The sequence below is a fragment of the Pseudochaenichthys georgianus genome, chromosome 8 (genome assembly GCF_902827115.2).
Source record: "Pseudochaenichthys georgianus chromosome 8, fPseGeo1.2, whole genome shotgun sequence".
NCBI classification, from domain to species: Eukaryota; Metazoa; Chordata; class Actinopteri; order Perciformes; family Channichthyidae; genus Pseudochaenichthys; species Pseudochaenichthys georgianus.
In genome coordinates, this window is record NC_047510.2 from 680,263 (window position 1) to 698,565 (window position 18,303).

Consider the following 18,303-nt stretch of genomic DNA (forward strand, 5'->3'; position numbering starts at 1 on the left):
TGCATGCAGAGCTGTCATTGGCATAAGTCCGGCCGTGCGTCACCACTCATTGAAACATCACTGTTGCCGGAAATACATCCGCTGTGGAGGAACCATCAGGGGGTGTTTCTCAATGTCGAGTATGCTTGCTTGGTAGCACATGTCTTCCGAGTCACTTGCTTCAGAAACGAGGCAAGAATAATACTTCCTGGCATTCGGAAAACAAAGAGTGGAACAGGCTAGTAGAGATGGGGGAGTCCTAATTCATCCGGATCATTAACCCGGATCCTAGAAATGAGCTGGTCGTGACGAGTCTCCCCTCTCCATTAACCCGAGTCCTTTGAGTCCTACACCTGGTTTGACGTACAAATTAAAACTATAAATTGCGTCACTCGCTACTCTCCTTATAACATGTAAAATCACATTACAACGTACCCAAGTCCATCTGCCTAGCCTTTAGCAAGTAGGATAGCTGCCAGAAGTTATCGTTTGGCTCAGGGGAGGGGGATCAGTGCAACGTCCTGCAGACTCATGGGGACTCAGAGGAGCCGTAGGTTACGGCTCCTAACCGTAATAGCATAGCAGACCCAGAGATCCAAACTCGTTATGTGCACCAGCATAGCCACGGCTGGGAAGACATTTTACTTAGGGGGTGTGGCCAAAAGTGGGGAGAGATTAACAGCAACATGTTGCAGCCCCTCCTCCAGCTCCAGGCTCCCGCGGCTATATTATGCACGAATCAACAGCAGACTCAGAGATTCGCAAATCCTGACTCGCTGTGCAAAACACAGCAGACTCGTGCTGACTCAGCGCCGTAACCGTATAGCAGCAGATCCAGAGATCCAGCAGACTCGTCATCATGCACGAGTTAACAGCAGACTCAGATTCGCAAAATCACCCTTTTTTTTGTGATCAACATTTTTTATTAAAGCAAAAGACACTGTGTAGCGGAGGTTAATGTAACGTCAGTTTAATATGCTCGTGAAATGCATCAACTTTTCGGTTTCACCGATAGGATTTCTATGCTGACTCATGACTCAAATGACTCGTATGATCCGGATCTCTTCAATGACTGACTCAGAAGACCCTGCGTCCGTAAAAGGATCCGGATTTGCCATCTCTACAGGCTAGCAAGTGTGCGTCATATGAGAGGCCCCGCCTTACATTTTTTGCCAGAGATTTGGGGAAATTGGTGCGCAAAGGATTGTGGGGATTTTAAGACTGCGGAGTCTACACATGTGCAGCCTCGCAATTTCTCGCTACGAAGTACGCCAGGCTCGGTAGAATTCAAATTCAAAAGCTTTTATTGTCATTGTACAGAATACAACGAGATTTATAGTTACTGCTCCAGTGAGTGCTTTAAAAACAGACATATCAAAACACAGATTAAAAGTTCCGACAGTTACGACCAGCAAGTAGTGCACACAGCTTCGGATGGTCATGTAGATGACCAGGATTAATAAATAAATACATGAATAAAATAGAATTATGATAAAATATACATGATAAATATTACAGTATATACATAGAGACAGACCATTGCACAGTGGGGATATGGGGAGTTATTTGTGTGTGTTTAATGTCCTAATGGCCCATGGGAAGAAACTGTGAGTCTGGAGGTGCGCGCGCACAGTGAACGGTAGCGCCGGGCCGAGGGCAGCAGGTCGAACAGATGACGGGCTGGGTGGGATGAGTCCTTCAGGATGATGATGTCTTCCAGGGAGGGCAGCCAATAATCCTCTGGGCCGTGTTAATGACCCTCTGCAGAGCCTTGCTTTCGGCAGCCGAGCACCCTGCATACCTAGCAGAGATGCAGTATGTGAGGACGCTCTCAACTGTAGAGCGATAGAAGGTCACCAGCAGCTTCCGATTCAGATGGTTCTTTCTGAGCAGTCGCTGCTGGACCTTCTTTATCACTGCCGTGGTGTTTGTGGACCAGATGAGCTCCTGGGAGATGTGGACTCCCAGGGATTTAAATGAAGAATTCCAAGTATGCTGGACATTGGAACAGTCCTTCGGCGGCACTCGATGACATAGTATGCTTGAAATAGTGGCTCTGGAGCAGATTTACTCGACATTGAGAAACACCCTGAGTATCCTCGGTTATAGCTCCTCCAGAGAGCCTCCTCGATGCTCGGTCCTCGATGTGCATTTAGAGAAATGAGATGTCCTTCAACATGGCGCGCTGAAATCCATTTCCTGGTCACTACCGGAGGACCGAGGAGGAGGGGAAATTAGAGAATTGAGAAGCCTTTTATGTCTGGTCAGACATCAATCTGTTCCATGTAACGCGCCCCCCTAGAGGCCTGGAGCATTGTGTGTTTTTGACTTTGCATATGGTTTTTGTATTTGCAGCGTTTTTCTGTTGGGTTTGTTTTCGGGGTTTGTGTGTTGTATTTAGTTTGCGTCATTTCTGTAAATGCAGCGTTTTTTTGTTGTATTTATTTTCAAGGTTTGTTTGTTTTTCATTATTTGCAGCTGTTTCCTGCTTATGTATGCGTTTTTGGCCGTTGTTCTGCGTTTGCAACTGCTGGCCACCGTATTAATCTGTATATGTACAAACACTTTCCACATGTGCAAAATGTTTTTTCCGAAATCAAAATACAGATCTACAAATACATCAAATTGAACAGGAAATGAAAAAGCAGTTGTGAATATCGTTCTAACATTCTCAACCTTTGAGCAGGGATTTGTGAATCTGAATTTATTTTTGTATCCGTTTTCTCTGACACACATTTTTATCTGATCTGAAATACTATCTATTTGTTTCCCTCTGCCTTTGTTGGATATCATGTGATGTGCTGATGACAGGGCATTTCAAGCATGCAGTCTGGTTACTGCTGTTTTCTTTTTTAAACCAGCAGCGGTTAGCAATCTGCTTTCATTATTTTATTATGTAATTATGACTGAGTATAAGTGTGTATTCATATGTTTTATGTATATTATCTAGCACACATTTGCTTGTCCTTGACATTTGATCACAACATTCTAATCAGTTCATACTTGAGCAGCAAGGCTGCCATTCTCACCCACAATCCTTTGTTCAGCGAATATAAAAACAAGAGGGTCAAAGGTCAAGGTGCCATGTTGGCACAGAAGCATATCTAACAGTTTACACTTAATACGTATACCATAGAGCTCCTTTCCTTTATTATATTACTGATGGACAAACAGTCTTTATCAAAAGTGCCATGTTTGTGCGACCCTCACCAGCACTCATGTCCTGTGAAAACTTGAATAGCACCACAGGAGAGCTGAGTTCGTCCTCCACCTGTTGGACACACAAGGACACGCATCAGCCGTCTGTCACACAGGGATGCTTATCATCATCATCATCATCATCATACTGAACAGTGATCTGCTGTATGGCATGCAACACACAGATCTTCAGTTGGAAGGGTGCGGTGTTAACGTTTCAGACGTTGCTTTGTGTCCATGCCTAATGAAGATGCGATATGTTATGTAACTGAATGTCACACACAAGTCAATATGGAAGAGATGGGCCGAGTCCTTTCCTCTCAGTGGTGTGGATCAACCACCATCACAGCTACAGCTCCAGTTCACAAGATTTTACTAAAATACCTTAAGTATGAACTGATCAATAAGTGGCATTTGGCGTTTAGACCAGGGGTTCCCAACCTTTTTTCCCAAGGGCCCCCCCAAATGACTCCTGTTGGAAGTTGCGCACCCCCCCCCCACACACACACACTAGGGGGGCGGGCACCCTAAAAAAATAAATAAAAAAATGCTGCTTCAATCACATTAGTATGCATATAATCTGACAGGTGGGCCCGCCCCATTATGCTGTTGATGTCCCCCACCCTCCCCTTCCTGTCTCCCCCGTCCCCTCACCCCCCTTCCTTTGACTGTGATGTCAGAAGACAGTGGGGGGTGGAGTTAGATAAATAAATAAAAAGCCAGTCGTTTCCACTCAAGTCATCTTTCAAAAAAGATGAATGGCCAAGAGACGCCTCGAGATGGGTTTAATCAGCGAGACGCCTGTGACAACTTACAGCCATCCGTCGGGAGCGCCAATCAAGAAACGGATGCAGTATATGTGCCGGGTTCAGACGCCTCCAGCCGAAGAACTTCATGAAGAATGGACTCTGAAAAATGGCGATGTTTGGGGTTATGTGTTCAACTATATGGCGAATGAACTGCATTTCTACAATCGAAAGAATGGAGAAACGTACGGACCACGCAGTGTTAAAGCGACACTGACCTCAACAGATTGGGCTGTGTTAACTCTGGTGTCTTCCAGAGATCTCCACGCAACCACTGTAGTGGAAGAAGTAGTGCATCAAGAAACCATAGTGGAACCAGCGGTGTACAAGATATTTGCAAAGAAAAGCAAAGAAACGCAGACAGCATGCGAGATCAAGGAAGAGTTTTCACCGCTACCCCTCAAGGTGGAGGAAGAGGAAGAAGATATTCCCCCGCTGCCAGAAGTGGGAAGAGTCCTGACGGGCACCGTCTGGGAAACTAAAAGCGGACCGTCTGGGCGCTGGTATTACCGCACAAGCCGTTTGGCGACGCGGGGGAAGGACCCCTCTGATGATTTTGTTTTGGAGTATTTCAACTCTACATGCGGGGGTTTTCAGACATCCTTGCGGGTGCCTCTGACTGCTTGGCTGAAAATGATTGATGAGAAATCTACAAAGCTTATAGAACTTTTTAAACAGAGTCAGACATCGATGGACATTATACTGGTGAAAAAGACTCACTTTTGCAGACCCTCCCACTCAACATAACAAGTCCCAACAACTAACATCACTTTTTTTAAATATATGGTTTTTTTTTTGGATGCTCTACTTTGATTTCTTTCATGTTATTTGCAAGTTAGCGTCCAAATGGTTGGAAGATAAGGAGGAAGGACAACCAATACTGTATATAGTAAAGTGTGTCACCAATGTAACCGGTTAGAATCAAATCAAGTTTTATTTATATAGCACATTTATAAACGATTTTTGGTGGAGCCAAAGTGCTGTACATATAATAAAATTAGCCTACAGTAGAGACACTTTACAGCAAATACAACAACTCAGATTGTTCAGATCAGAAATGAGTTGTTTTGCTTGACATAATCACAGTGCTTCGCCTGCAGATGCCCTGCTGGCACCTTTTATCCAGCTCTGCAAAGTTGCAGTCCTTTTAGCTGCCTCCTTCAGATCTCTCTCTCTCTCTCTCTCTCTCTCTCTGCTTCAGTCTCCTCTCTCTGTCTTGAAGGCATTCTTAAGCACAGAAATGTAACATTAGGCTATGCATAAAATAACCAAACGATTATTACATTAACTAATTTGAACAGTAATTCACATCATCATCTCATAACAAAATAAGCTAAGGCAACTACTTGCATTCAGTGACTTGATTTTTTAAATGAAAACAAGGGACATTTTGAGTTTTGCGGTCCATATCTCATTAAAATATCTAATGTTAGTAACTATTAAAGAAAGAATGGGGACAATTCTGTTTTTAATGTAGTTTGACCATTGTAACTGCTGTGCAGACATGCTGATAAAATAGGGCTTCTAACTAATTACCTTAAATAAACTCACTAATTAATTAAACCAGTTCAATACGCATTATTCTTATTCTTATCATTCTTTATGAGCGCAGTAACGGTAAGGTATCTAATTACTTATGCATCTAGTATTCCATCACATAATAACAGAGATGGTCAAACTGAAGTAGAGAGATGGCAGAAATCCTACAATGAAGCGGGAACAGTGAAGGGGTTTTGTGATTTTAAGACTTTTTACAGACACTCTGCAGATTTGTGTGTAATTCTCTCACAAAGGAACAGTAAGTCTTTTACTTTTTTTTTTGATAGCGTTTTTTTTATGTATGACAACTTTACAACTGGTAGAAAGTTAAGTACTTTTTCTGAGAAGATTTTCTTTAAGACTGACTCTTAACACACCATCCCCGAGAGCCAAACATACTCACCCCCTTGTCAACGCCCTCCCCCCTGCAGCAGCTCAGGTGTGAAACCCCCATACAGACAAGTTGTGATTTTAACACTTTTTAGTGACACACTGCAGATTTGTGTGTAATTCTCTCACAAAGGAACTGTAAGATACACTTTTTATATATGCAAAACCTTAAACATTTCTGAAAATAAAATACTTTATCTGAATACATTTTCTTTTAAACGCACTTTTGAAATTATTTATTTATTATTTCAGTGGAACAATCCATTTTTTGTTAACATCAATGCTTTTTTCTCTTTTCTTGTGCTACTAAGATACTTTTAGACACACTTTGGTGTATGCAACACTTAACAACTGGTAGAATATGAAGTACTTTGTAAGGAATTCGGTTTCTTTTAATGGCCGGGTTTTTTTTTTTAAACACTTGTTCAGTTAAACAAGGTTTTTTTTCTTTTTTGATAACCTTACATATTTTAGTTATTTTCTGCTACCAAGATACTTTAAGATACACTTTGATTGTTAAAAAAAAAGTTATTTTTCATCTATCATTTCCAACCATGCAGCAATACTTTTGACTTTTTCCGTAAAATCTTGACAAACTATTACTTATTCTTAAATTTGACCTATTGCTGCTTGGTTGGAAATGATAGATGAAAAATAACTTTTAAAAAAAGAGTCAAACAGCGAGGGACGTTATACTGGGGGGGAAAAACTCTCAATTCTTCAGATGACTCCCCCCACTCAACGCAATAAGTCCCACCCCACTCAGCAAATCATATAAAACTAAGGACCCCACTAAGACGACCGTTGAAAACTAGCCATGGATGTGAGAAAAACCCAGTCTGATGTAGCCTCCCCTTATTATCACCAGGATAACGGATATCATATCCATGTAAGGTCTTTAGGACAAAAGAGGACCATGATAACATGACATATGAAGAATATCTTTCTTTAAAAGATGGTATTATAGATAACCTTTATAGAAACAGTATATCTCATACCACTCGCCAAGATCGCAAACGACAATTAGCAGAAAGGAAAGAAAAAGTAAAGAAAAACGAAGAAAAAGAAAAAGCAAAATGAAAAGGAGAAGAAAAATGAAAAGCAAACGCAGAATGCGAATGAAAAGAAAAGGTGCAAAAGGACGGAAAACGAAAAAGACAAAAAGAAGGAAGGTGAAAAGAAAAAGGAACAAAAAAGTGTATCTTACAGTTCCTTTGTGAGAGAATTACACACAAATCTGCAGAGTGTCACTAAAAAGTGTTAAAATCACAACTTGTCTGTATGGGGGTTTCACACCTGAGCTGCTGCAGGGGGAAGGGCGTTGACAAGGGGGTGAGTATGTTTGGCTCTCGGGGATGGTGTGTTAAGAGTCAGTCTTAGGCTGCGGCCCACGAGGACGAATTCGGTCGTTTGCGTTACTGTTTAGTGTCATATAGACCGTTCGGCCACACGAGGACGACCGAATATGGCACTAAACGACTGAGGAAACGACAACGGGTCCCAAGGTGGATAGAAATGCATACGCCACTCTCTGGGGGGTCAAACAGCTCCGTGTGTGCGCCCTATACGGACATTTTCAGATCACTGATAGTGATTGCGCAATAGCCCCGCCTCTCCCCACCTCTTCTGCTCACCTCCGCTTACCCCGCGCCAGTGCTGAAGTGTTTCGCCACCAACAACAACAACAATGGCGGATCGCAGAGTTGCTATCGTGCTCCGGACGCTATTGACCATGCTACAGTTGTTTGTGCAACATCTACAGCAATAATGATGAGGCAATAGCCCCGCCTCTCCCCACCTCTGCTGCTCACCCCCACGTCAAAGTAAACTGCACCCTGAATTCAGATTATTTATCTTTCTCTCGCGAGTGAAGTCTAATCTGACAGGAGGGAGACACGCAGCTCTGCTCACCTGCAGCTCCTCCCTCTGCAGCAAAACACACACTTCAAGTCAGATCATCACCCTTAGCTATTTTAATTACCTCTCAAACTCCCTAAACTAGTTATAAATATGTTTATTTTATAGTCGGCCGGGTCACTGATTACTGGATGAGCTGCTGCATGAGACAGACACTGGCGCTGTCCGAAGAGAGGGAGGAAAAAGAGAGGCTCCGTGTATTTTATCATTATATTATATAGAGTCATTATTCATTTGTTTTAAAGCTCAATAAATAACAAATAAGACCTTTGACCGGCACTTTTATAATTTTGTCCGGAAGATTTCAACTTTAATACACGCTGACTGGCGAAAAACTCTGCCCGGTTCCCTCGGCCCCCACCGCGGAGAATAAACAGAAGGGCAACCATGACAACCTTCTTCTTCGCTGCTTTTGTGGAGGAAGTTACAGCGCCACCTACAGGCTCCTGCATATGTACTGCAGCTTCTCCAGCGGTTGGAGCTAAACGGAGCGGTCTCGTGTGGGCAGACACTATCCGGATAATTATTGCATGTGGACGGAAGCCGTTTGCGATTGCGTTTGCGTTAATCCTATGCGTTTAGCCGTTTTCGTCAGTAATTAGATACCTTACCGTTACTGCGCTCATAAAGAATGATAAGAATAAGAATAATGCGTATTGAACTGGTTTAATTAATTAGTGAGTTTATTTAAGGTAATTAGTTAGAAGCCCTATTTTATCAGCATGTCTGCACAGCAGTTACAATGGTCAAACTACATTAAAAACAGAATTGTCCCCATTCTTTCTTTAATAGTTACTAACATTAGATATTTTAATGAGATATGGACCGCAAAACAAAAGATATCCCTGGTTTTCATTTAAAAAAATCAAGTCACTGAATGCAAGTAGTTGCCTTAGCTTATTTTGTTATGAGATGATGATGTGAATTACTGTTCAAATTAGTTAATGTAATAATCGTTTGGTTATTTTATGCATAGCCTAATGTTACATTTCTGTGCTTAAGAATGCCTTCAAGACAGAGAGAGGAGACTGAAGCAGAGAGAGAGAGAGAGAGAGAGAGATCTGAAGGAGGCAGCTAAAAGGACTGCAACTTTGCAGAGCTGGATAAAAGGTGCCAGCAGGGCATCTGCAGGCGAAGCACTGTGATTATGTCAAGCAAAACAACTCATTTCTGATCTGAACAATCTGAGTTGTTGTATTTGCTGTAAAGTGTCTCTACTGTAGGCTAATTTTATTATATGTACAGCACTTTGGCTCCACCAAAAATCGTTTATAAATGTGCTATATAAATAAAACTTGATTTGATTCTAACCGGTTACATTGGTGACACACTTTACTATATACAGTATTGGTTGTCCTTCCTCCTTATCTTCCAACCATTTGGACGCTAACTTGCAAATAACATGAAAGAAATCAAAGTAGAGCATCCAAAAAAAAAACCATATATTTAAAAAAAGTGATGTTAGTTGTTGGGACTTGTTATGTTGAGTGGGAGGGTCTGCAAAAGTGAGTCTTTTTCACCAGTATAATGTCCATCGATGTCTGACTCTGTTTAAAAAGTTCTTTAAGCTTTGTAGATTTCTCATCAATCATTTTCAGCCAAGCAGTCAGAGGCACCCGCAAGGATGTCTGAAAACCCCCGCATGTAGAGTTGAAATACTCCAAAACAAAATCATCAGAGGGGTCCTTCCCCAGCGTCACCAAACGGCTTGTGCGGTAATACCAGCGCCCAGACGGTCCGCTTTTAGTTTCCCAGACGGTGCCTGTCAGGACTCTTCCCACTTCTGGCGGCGGGGGAATATCTTCTTCCTCTTCCTCCACCTTGAGGGGTAGCGGTGAAAACTCTTCTTGATCTCGCATGCTGTCTGCGTTTCTTTGCTTTTCTTTGCAAATATCTTGTACACCGCTGGTTCCACTATGGTTTCTTGATGCACTACTTCTTCCACTACAGTGGTTGCGTGGAGATCTCTGGAAGACACCAGAGTTAACACAGCCCAATCTGTTGAGGTCAGTGTCGCTTTAACACTGCGTGATCCATACGTTTCTCCATTCTTTGGATTGTAGAAATGCAGTTCATTCGCCATATAGTTGAATACATAACCCCAAACATCGCCATTTTTCAGAGTCCATTCTTCATGAAGTTCTTCGGCTGGAGGCGTCTGAACCCGGCACATATACTGCATCCGTTTCTTGATTGGCGCTCCCGACGGATGGCTGTAAGTTGTCACAGGCGTCTCGCTGATTAAACCCATCTCGAGGCGTCTCTTGGCCATTCATCTTTTTTGAAAGATGACTTGAGTGGAAACGACTGGCTTTTTATTTATTTATCTAACTCCACCCCCCACTGTCTTCTGACATCACAGTCAAAGGAAGGGGGGTGAGGGGACGGGGGAGACAGGAAGGGGTGTGAGGGGGACGGTGGGGGACATCAACAGCATAATGGGGTGGGCCCACCTGTCAGATTCTATGCATACTAATGTGATTGAAGCAGCATTTTATAAAAACATTTTCAAATTTTTAATTATTATTATTTATTAATTTTTTCACACCTGTGAATACACATCACCCCCCTCCTATCGACGGATCTCACACCTACTCGGGATATCACACCTACTTGCGATTTCACACCTTGACCAAATGGGAGACGGGACTTAGCTCATTTGCATAAGTGGGGGAGGTATGACCTGTCACATTTGTATGCATACTAATGAGACGAAAGCGGCATGTGTATAACGACTGATGTGTTTATGTGGATTCAAAAGTCGGAAATCTACAAAATGGAGGAGACCGAGTAACTGTGACAAATAATCCAACTGAAACCGGCATGGACAATGACTGTTTTAAAAATGCGCTTATCCAGAAAAGCCTGGTTTGGACACTTTACGGCAGAAGAAACATTTATATTAAAGAAACAATTATACATTTCTGTCTTTGTATGCCTTTAATAGCTACTAGGTCACAGATGCAGGCAGCACCTGGACACATCTGTGCTTCTGAGGACATCACCGGGGTTACATCATGCCTGGCGGGGGGCTGAGATGAAGGCTAGTGTGTCTGGGTGTTCATGTGAGGGTCATGAATAATCCACAAGTATGTCTGCGGTTGTCAAGTTAGAAAACCAGAACAAATATTCTAAAATGTTTTATCCATAATAAGAGACAAATATAGCTGCACCCAGGGCAGGTTTCAAAGCTGTAGCATGCTAATGTTAAGTGATACACAGGTCTTGCTTCCTGTCTGAGTCCTCCTTTACGATGGACGACTCAACCCAAGGCACATATTTGCTAGGTGTGAACTTTTGCATTTGATTTGCTCTCTTTTTCTATGCTTCATCTTTCTATAACTGCAAGAACATGCACTACGTTGGGCAACCCTTCAATGCCTTAAGGATAGACTGGCCAAACATGTGTGCAGTAAGCTCCTTTTGATCAAATGATCATATCCTGCCCCTCTTTATGATGCATTCTGTTCACCATGATGTGGACAGAGGACACATTGTGTCACATAGTTGATGAGAATTTTGTTTTTCTATTGTACACAAACTGTTGGAGGGCTGAGCAAAAGTCACCAGCTCCACAGTGTCCTCTGAGGCAGCAACATGCTGCATTTAACCAAGCAGGAAGAAGAGGCAGCAATGCAGACACAGATCTGTGAAGCAAGAACAGAGCAAACAAAGGTTTACCCGCGGGAGGCCTCGACGTGTGCAATGAAAGTCAAAGCAGACACTATGTTACAAACATGTGTTGTTTAAATAAAAGGAGAAGTATAGCTTTAGCAAAGAAAGCTTAAACACACAATAATCAAGACAATCCAAACATTTTTGATGTCTGTTCAATAGTATATACTAGTTAACATGAAATTGTTGTTGTCTCTAAACTACGTTAAGAACACTGCTGTGGGCCTGTTCTTCTGGATACCAAAGACACACTCAACCCTTACTGCCAAGGATTACACGTCCAAATACAACTCAACCCACAGCACTCCAGAACTGACTCACTATGGCTGAATTTAAATGTCAGTCACATAGTGGAGGCCCTTTACAGCTCTTTAGTCCATTCACATGAAAGGTGTCACATCAGGTATAACACATAGGTGTCAAATGGATGCTCTGGTTGTTATTGTTTGATTCAAGTCATGAGATGCAACAGCACATGACCCATTCATGAATTATGAATCAGAGGCATTCTCTGAAGTACCTCATATGACATGCCTGAGTGGTCCACATCCTAAACAATTAGGAAGAAGTGAACAGTCCATCAGCCAATGGAGACCCAAATACCGCTGAGCTAATGTGAATGATGGAAAATGGTCAGGAGTGACAGGAAGTAAGAAAGGGAAGAGAATGGAGGAAAAGGGGAAGTGGGGAAGACAGGCAGAGGCTTGGTCCCACCTACAATAGAGAGCACGAGAGAGCCCAGAACGTCCCGCAGTGAGGCAGTGAGGAGATGGGCGGGATCGGCGACACCACGCCCTGGAACCAAGGCAACCCACACTGACTAAAACCTCCGCCATACACACACACACACACACACACACGAATCACACTTCTTTCTCCAAGCCACTGCTTTGAGTTTGAGTCCCCCTGTGTAATGGATCTGATCCCCAGCACAAGTTACACTTGTGTTCATAGAGTAATACTTTCCCCAGCCCCTCTGCTGGCATGAACTCACATCACACTACATGTCTGTGACTGTATGAATGCCAGGGAACAAGCCTCCCTGCCCCTGAGCCAGTTACTATATCACTACTCTGCTTTACCATGGTCAGAGCCTCAAGGAGAGAGATCTCTGTCTGAAGCACATCCTACAAACACAAAGGCATTTTGTTTTTGAACAGCTGGAGGTCATTTCTTCATGAGATATTAGTTATACATGTTATTTATGTAGAGATGTAGACTCTTGAAACAAACAGACACATTGCACCTGAGCTGTCTTTCATTAGGCATCATTTCAATGTTGATAAGGCTATGTGTTTCACCAATGGGTGATAAGAACATCATATACTAAATGATGATGTGCGGCCACGCTGTGTGAGTGGTCACCAGCCGGCTGGGTGAAGCATGACACTTACTTCAGTTAACTGCATCAGCTGCCATACATGTTTTCGTGTACATCATTTCTTTAAGCTGCTTTTATAAAGAGTGAGATATACTTAGTTATCTTCTTGTCAACATTCCATGGTCAACCACTAAATAATATTCCCATTACAATCAGTTTGGATTTCATTTCATTTATAGTAGGTTTAATAGCTTCATATCATTATTAATCTATACTTTTTTTTAGCATATCTAAAACATCTTGGATGACCTGTTTCTTCAAGACTAACCATCCAAGGTATGGAGCATTACTATGAAATATACAGTTGGACTCTTGCTGTACTGCAAAGTCATAGGGCCCAGGAATATTGTTTTTTGGATATTATGTGTTGGGTTGCAAAACAGTAACTGCAAAGATTTGATTTGATTGATATCGTCACTCGCATTGGGCTTCTGTGACTGTGACCTCTGTTCTCACAATAAATGTGATGACCATTATTATGAGAGTCCTGAGTTTTTGTTTGTGGCAGAACATTATGAGAGCACCTACCGATGTTTTGATGGAGGTCAGAGCTTTGAGCCTCTGCAGGAGGTGCTGGCTCTAGAGGGGAGAGAAATAAAGGTGAAATGACTGACTTTCCATATCTAGAGTATATCATTAGATTTTATTGCAAACTCCATAATATGACATTTAATATCTGCCAATATTCAAATCCAGATTTTATTACCCTAAATTGTTATTTAGGAATGACAGTTTGTGGTTAAGGGGAAGTGAAGTGGTGCTCACCAGAGCAGTGGCGTGTCTGATCTTGTGGACGATCCCATCGTGTCCGAGGTGCTGCAGGGAGAGCCAGAGGGGCAGCGCCCGCAGCCTGGCCACCGGCTGGCTGGAGGTCAGGCCTGCTGCCAGAGACTGACACACAGCAAGTCATTCAGACACAAACACAGAACAGAACAATCAGAATCTGAATTAAACATCCTTGATTTGTCCCACAGTGGGGACACGAACAGTGTTACAGCGAGAAGACAAGAATAAGATGAGTAGACTGACATATTAATTAAAGAACTAAGCACACAGTTAACAATATCTAATCAAATAAGACACATCCTCTTTAATAATCAAAAGCAGCATTATAGAAAAGTGAGTAAACATATACAAGTAATGAGGTAGCAGCATATAGCAACATTATTAATTGTAAAAACTGTAAACTGCACACATAAAAAAAATATGAAAAGTGTACTGTATATTACATGTAATACAACCAAACGTAATGATTTGAAGAGACAAATCTTAACATAGATAGTTTAAATAGTGACAATTGTGGGAAAGGTTAAACAAGTGTGTGTTTGATTGCTGAACATTTCCTCAGCGAGGATCAGCGGCAGCAGGACATCCAGAAACATGGTGGCTCTGTGTCGGGAACATCTGTAGAAAGTGATATGAGCGTACCATGGCTGGGTCCTCATGTCTGTAGAGGGTGACAGCAGTGACAGCAGGCAGGCCCAGCCACTGACCTGGGGTCAGAGTCATACTGTCACTCCTGGTGGCTGCCTGCAGGGGGAGGTCAGAGTACACAGAGAAACACACGTCACAAGAGAAAGTAAGATGGCTCTTTGTGTGTGTATTGTCTGGCATATACAACCTAAATGAGGTTAGCCAAAAATACTTGGGGGGGGGGGGGGGGGGGGGTTGGCAGGTGTCCTTAGTGTCAGCTATGATCAGCCATGTGGACTGCTACTTGGAGAGGTCCCAGTTTACCTCCTGGGCCCTGCCGTGGTGCCCTTGGGCAAGGCACCAGACAACCCCCTTCCCCCCCACTCCCATTGCTCCCCGGGTGCTGTACAATAGCTGCCCACTGCTCCTAGTACTAGACTCCTGGTACTAGGATGGGTTAAATGCAGAGGCCAAATGTCACTGTGTGCTGTGTGCTCTGCATGTGAGACCATCAAAGAGGGGTTTCATCCCTCCCATTCTATTATATTCTATTAGCCGTTTGAATGACCTAGAACAGGGGTGTCCAAATTACAACCGGGGAGCCGACTGATTGTCCACTTTTAGTTGGCCCTCATCAAATTCTAAAAGTATAATGGAACATGTCCCACACCTGAAACTTGAGCTTTTCCTATATTGTACTTCTTAAACATATATATGAACATATATCACACAGTAGTATATATGTGTTAATAAGCCCACTTTTCAAATACATTCAGTCAATTAAAGTTGAAAACATTTTCTCACAAATCTTAGTTGATAAAGCTTGAAATATCCCCTTCATATCTCCCCCTAATTATCAGCAATGTGAGGCTTCCGTTTTAAGGGATGAGCTGCAACACTGTTTGTAACACAATAAAGTAAACCCTCTGGAGAGCTGTGAAGGAGGCCGTTTGTTTTCTTAAAGCATTCAACTATCAAGCATAATTGACTTTCATTTGATTGCTTTTTCTAACTTATGACTTTGGTGTTACTTACTGAGCTGGGTGGTGTTTCTTATGTAATTGTTTGAAATGTTGGAATGACAATACCCACTGTCTTGGTTTAAAAAATATATACATCCCAGAGTCGGACCAGAGCTAATAAGGCTTAAAGGAGTCCAAACAAGTTGGTAATATCCAAAGTAAGTCATGATAAACTAGTTCTCGCTTCGTGTCCATTTGCCACAGTTCAGCAAGCAATCTGTGCAATCTCCAATAGGAACAGTGTGACTTTGGAAGATATCCACTTTATATGTTTACACCAGTTAAACAATCCTCATGTCAGCCTCATGTAAGGAACAACTGGACCAACAACCTTTCCATACACGTTTTAGCCTGTTGGTAGCAATAGTTCAATTATACTACTTTTCCACGGTTTGTGTAAAATGGTAAGGTAACATCTAAGGACTACAAGAGGCTAGGAAGGGATAACAAAAATAAGCAACCACCAGCTGGCACTGGTAAAAAATAAATGCCATCAGTAATTTCTTGTGAATCTGTTATTCATTAAAAAATATAGACACTGAGCTATTACTGTGCACACTATGCATGCAAAAATATAAATAGACTGGCCTATTTTAGAATTCGGATCTCTGTGAAACTTCATTTCCCCCCCCATTTACAGAGCCAGGACTGTATATACCTTGTTTCTTTTCAGCGCACGCACAGAACAGACAGCTAGCTATTGTGAGGAAATATTGGTCGAATTAGACTAAGCATGTATTGGATTAGAATCCACATTTAAGTAGATGGGAGTATTTTTTACATTACCATGATGGCAGAGGAGGCCTGACCCAGAGCCAGCGTTGCCAGGTTGACCCTGGAGAACAAAACACAATAACATAATAAAGGTTAATATTTCTCTAGCGGAACAAGGACTTCGTACTAAACAGAATGATCAGGGCCAGCAATCAGAGTAATCTGCACCAGGTCTTTGCGGGTCTTTCCAGGCCCCCGCTCATTGACTGCAGTTCAGTTTTGCTGAAGGATGCTGGATTTATTAACAGAATGACTGAAGTCTTTACTTCCCTGAAGTCAGCATGCACAATCAGATACTGGAACAACAGCACTCGCCTATTTGGAAATCGGTGTTGTACCACAAGTAGCCTACTGTACTAAAATATCATTTTGAAATACTTGTACTTTACTTGAGTGTTTCCATTTTATGCTACTTATAGTAGAATTCAGAGGTAAATACAGGGTTCATACACTTTTTCACCAATGATTTTCAATGACTTTTCCATAACTTCTCAATGACCTTTACCTCATTTTCCATGACCAAACAAAAATTACCACTGAAAATGGTTTATTTGAACATGTAACAGGAAAATAAGTTCTGCATATGAAACATGTAGTGCCTATCTAAAACAAATCCAATAGTAGGCTTACTAGCTTCTACACGCTGAAGCAACTGTAGTCAGGGAGGCAAACTCATCAGGTATGAAAAAGGTGACAAGGATCCGAGCCCCCCGACCCCACGGGATATCGGCTTTAAAATAATGAATAACAGATGATGTTTGCAGTCAGAACAACTAAAGCAGCAGGTAATAACAGAAACGCCAAAGAGTCACATCTAATAGAAATATATAAAAGCATTTATTTTAATTGTGTAGCAGTCAGTTTATAATTCTGGCAGCACTGTTGAGCATTTTGAAAATGTATTTTCATGCCTCTGTGCAAGGCTGAGTCTTTCTATCTGTATAGCCAGTGGTGTAAAGTGACTAAGTTCATAAACTCAAGTACTATACGGGGGTACAGTTTTGAGATACTTGTACTTTATTAAGTATTTCAATGTTTTGCTACTTTGTACTTCTACTCCTCTACAGTTCAGAGGTACATGGTGTACTTTGACTCCACTACAGTTCAGAGGTACATGGTGTACTTCTACTCACTACAGTTCAGAGGTACATGGTGTACTTCTACTCCACTACAGTTCAGAGGTACATGGTGTACTTCGACTCCACGCCAGTTCAGAGGTACATGGTGTACTTCTACTCACTACAGTTCAGAGGTACATGGTGTACTTCGACTCCACGCCAGTTCAGAGGTACATGGTGTACTTCTACTCCACTACAGTTCAGAGGTACATGGTGTACTTCGACTCCACGCCAGTTCAGAGGTACATGGTGTACTTCTACTCCACTACATGTATTTAATACCTTCAGTTACTCTACAGATGTGGATGAATGATGTGAAATATAATCAAGTGTTGAATCAGACTTCAGTTCCACCTGGAGTAAATCCACCAGCTACCCTGCAGTCTACAAAGTACTTCAGACTAGCTGCACCTTCACCAGCTTTGAGAACTCTTTGATGATCAATCATTATAAAACCTATCATATATATTATTCTGAAATGGACCAATCTGCACAACGACTACTTTTACTGTCGCTACTTTCACTATATTTTGATGAGAATACTTTTCTACTTTTACTTGAGGAACATTTTGAATGCAGGACTTTTACTGAAACAGAGTATTGCTACGCTCTGGTACTTCTACTTTTAATCAAGTACAAGATCTGAGTACTTCTACTTTTATTAAGTACAAGATCTGAGTAGCCTACTTCTACTAAAGTACACGATCTGAGTACTTCTACTTTTAATCAAGTACAAGATCTATACTTATACCACCTCTGTTTATAGCCTATGAAAAAAACTATTAGAAAACGAAGGCTAAAGCTAACGTTAGCAGATAGTGACAATGTATGCTAGCTAGCTAGCTAGCTAGCTAGTTCGCTCAACGATTCCTTAAATGATATTGTGACAGAAAAACTTTCCAGTTCACATCACGCTCTGCCGCTCTGCTCTGAATACCTGAACGGCCCGTTCTAACAGCTGTTCAACAGCGGTTCCAGGCAGGAAGACTCGAGCACACAGCTCGCACTTCATATATTAAAAAATAACACCATGCGCGTCATGATGGCACATAATAGCTCGCGACCGCAGATTATTTCAGCGATTAGATTAA

General features: G+C 42.0%; 1 protein-coding gene across 1 annotated transcript in view; it reads right to left on the reverse strand.

Moving 5' to 3' along the window:
- pdxdc1 (pyridoxal-dependent decarboxylase domain containing 1) overlaps positions 1–18,303 on the reverse strand; it is a 79,757-nt gene that overhangs the window by 40,960 nt on the left and 20,494 nt on the right. Inside the window, exons 10-14 of the mRNA XM_034089467.2 lie at positions 16,107–16,155; positions 14,314–14,415; positions 13,651–13,776; positions 13,414–13,464; positions 3,190–3,250 (exon numbers count right to left, since the gene is read on the reverse strand). Coding sequence (XP_033945358.2) covers positions 3,190–3,250; positions 13,414–13,464; positions 13,651–13,776; positions 14,314–14,415; positions 16,107–16,155 — 389 coding nt within the window. The remainder of the gene's footprint in view (positions 1–3,189; positions 3,251–13,413; positions 13,465–13,650; positions 13,777–14,313; positions 14,416–16,106; positions 16,156–18,303) is intronic.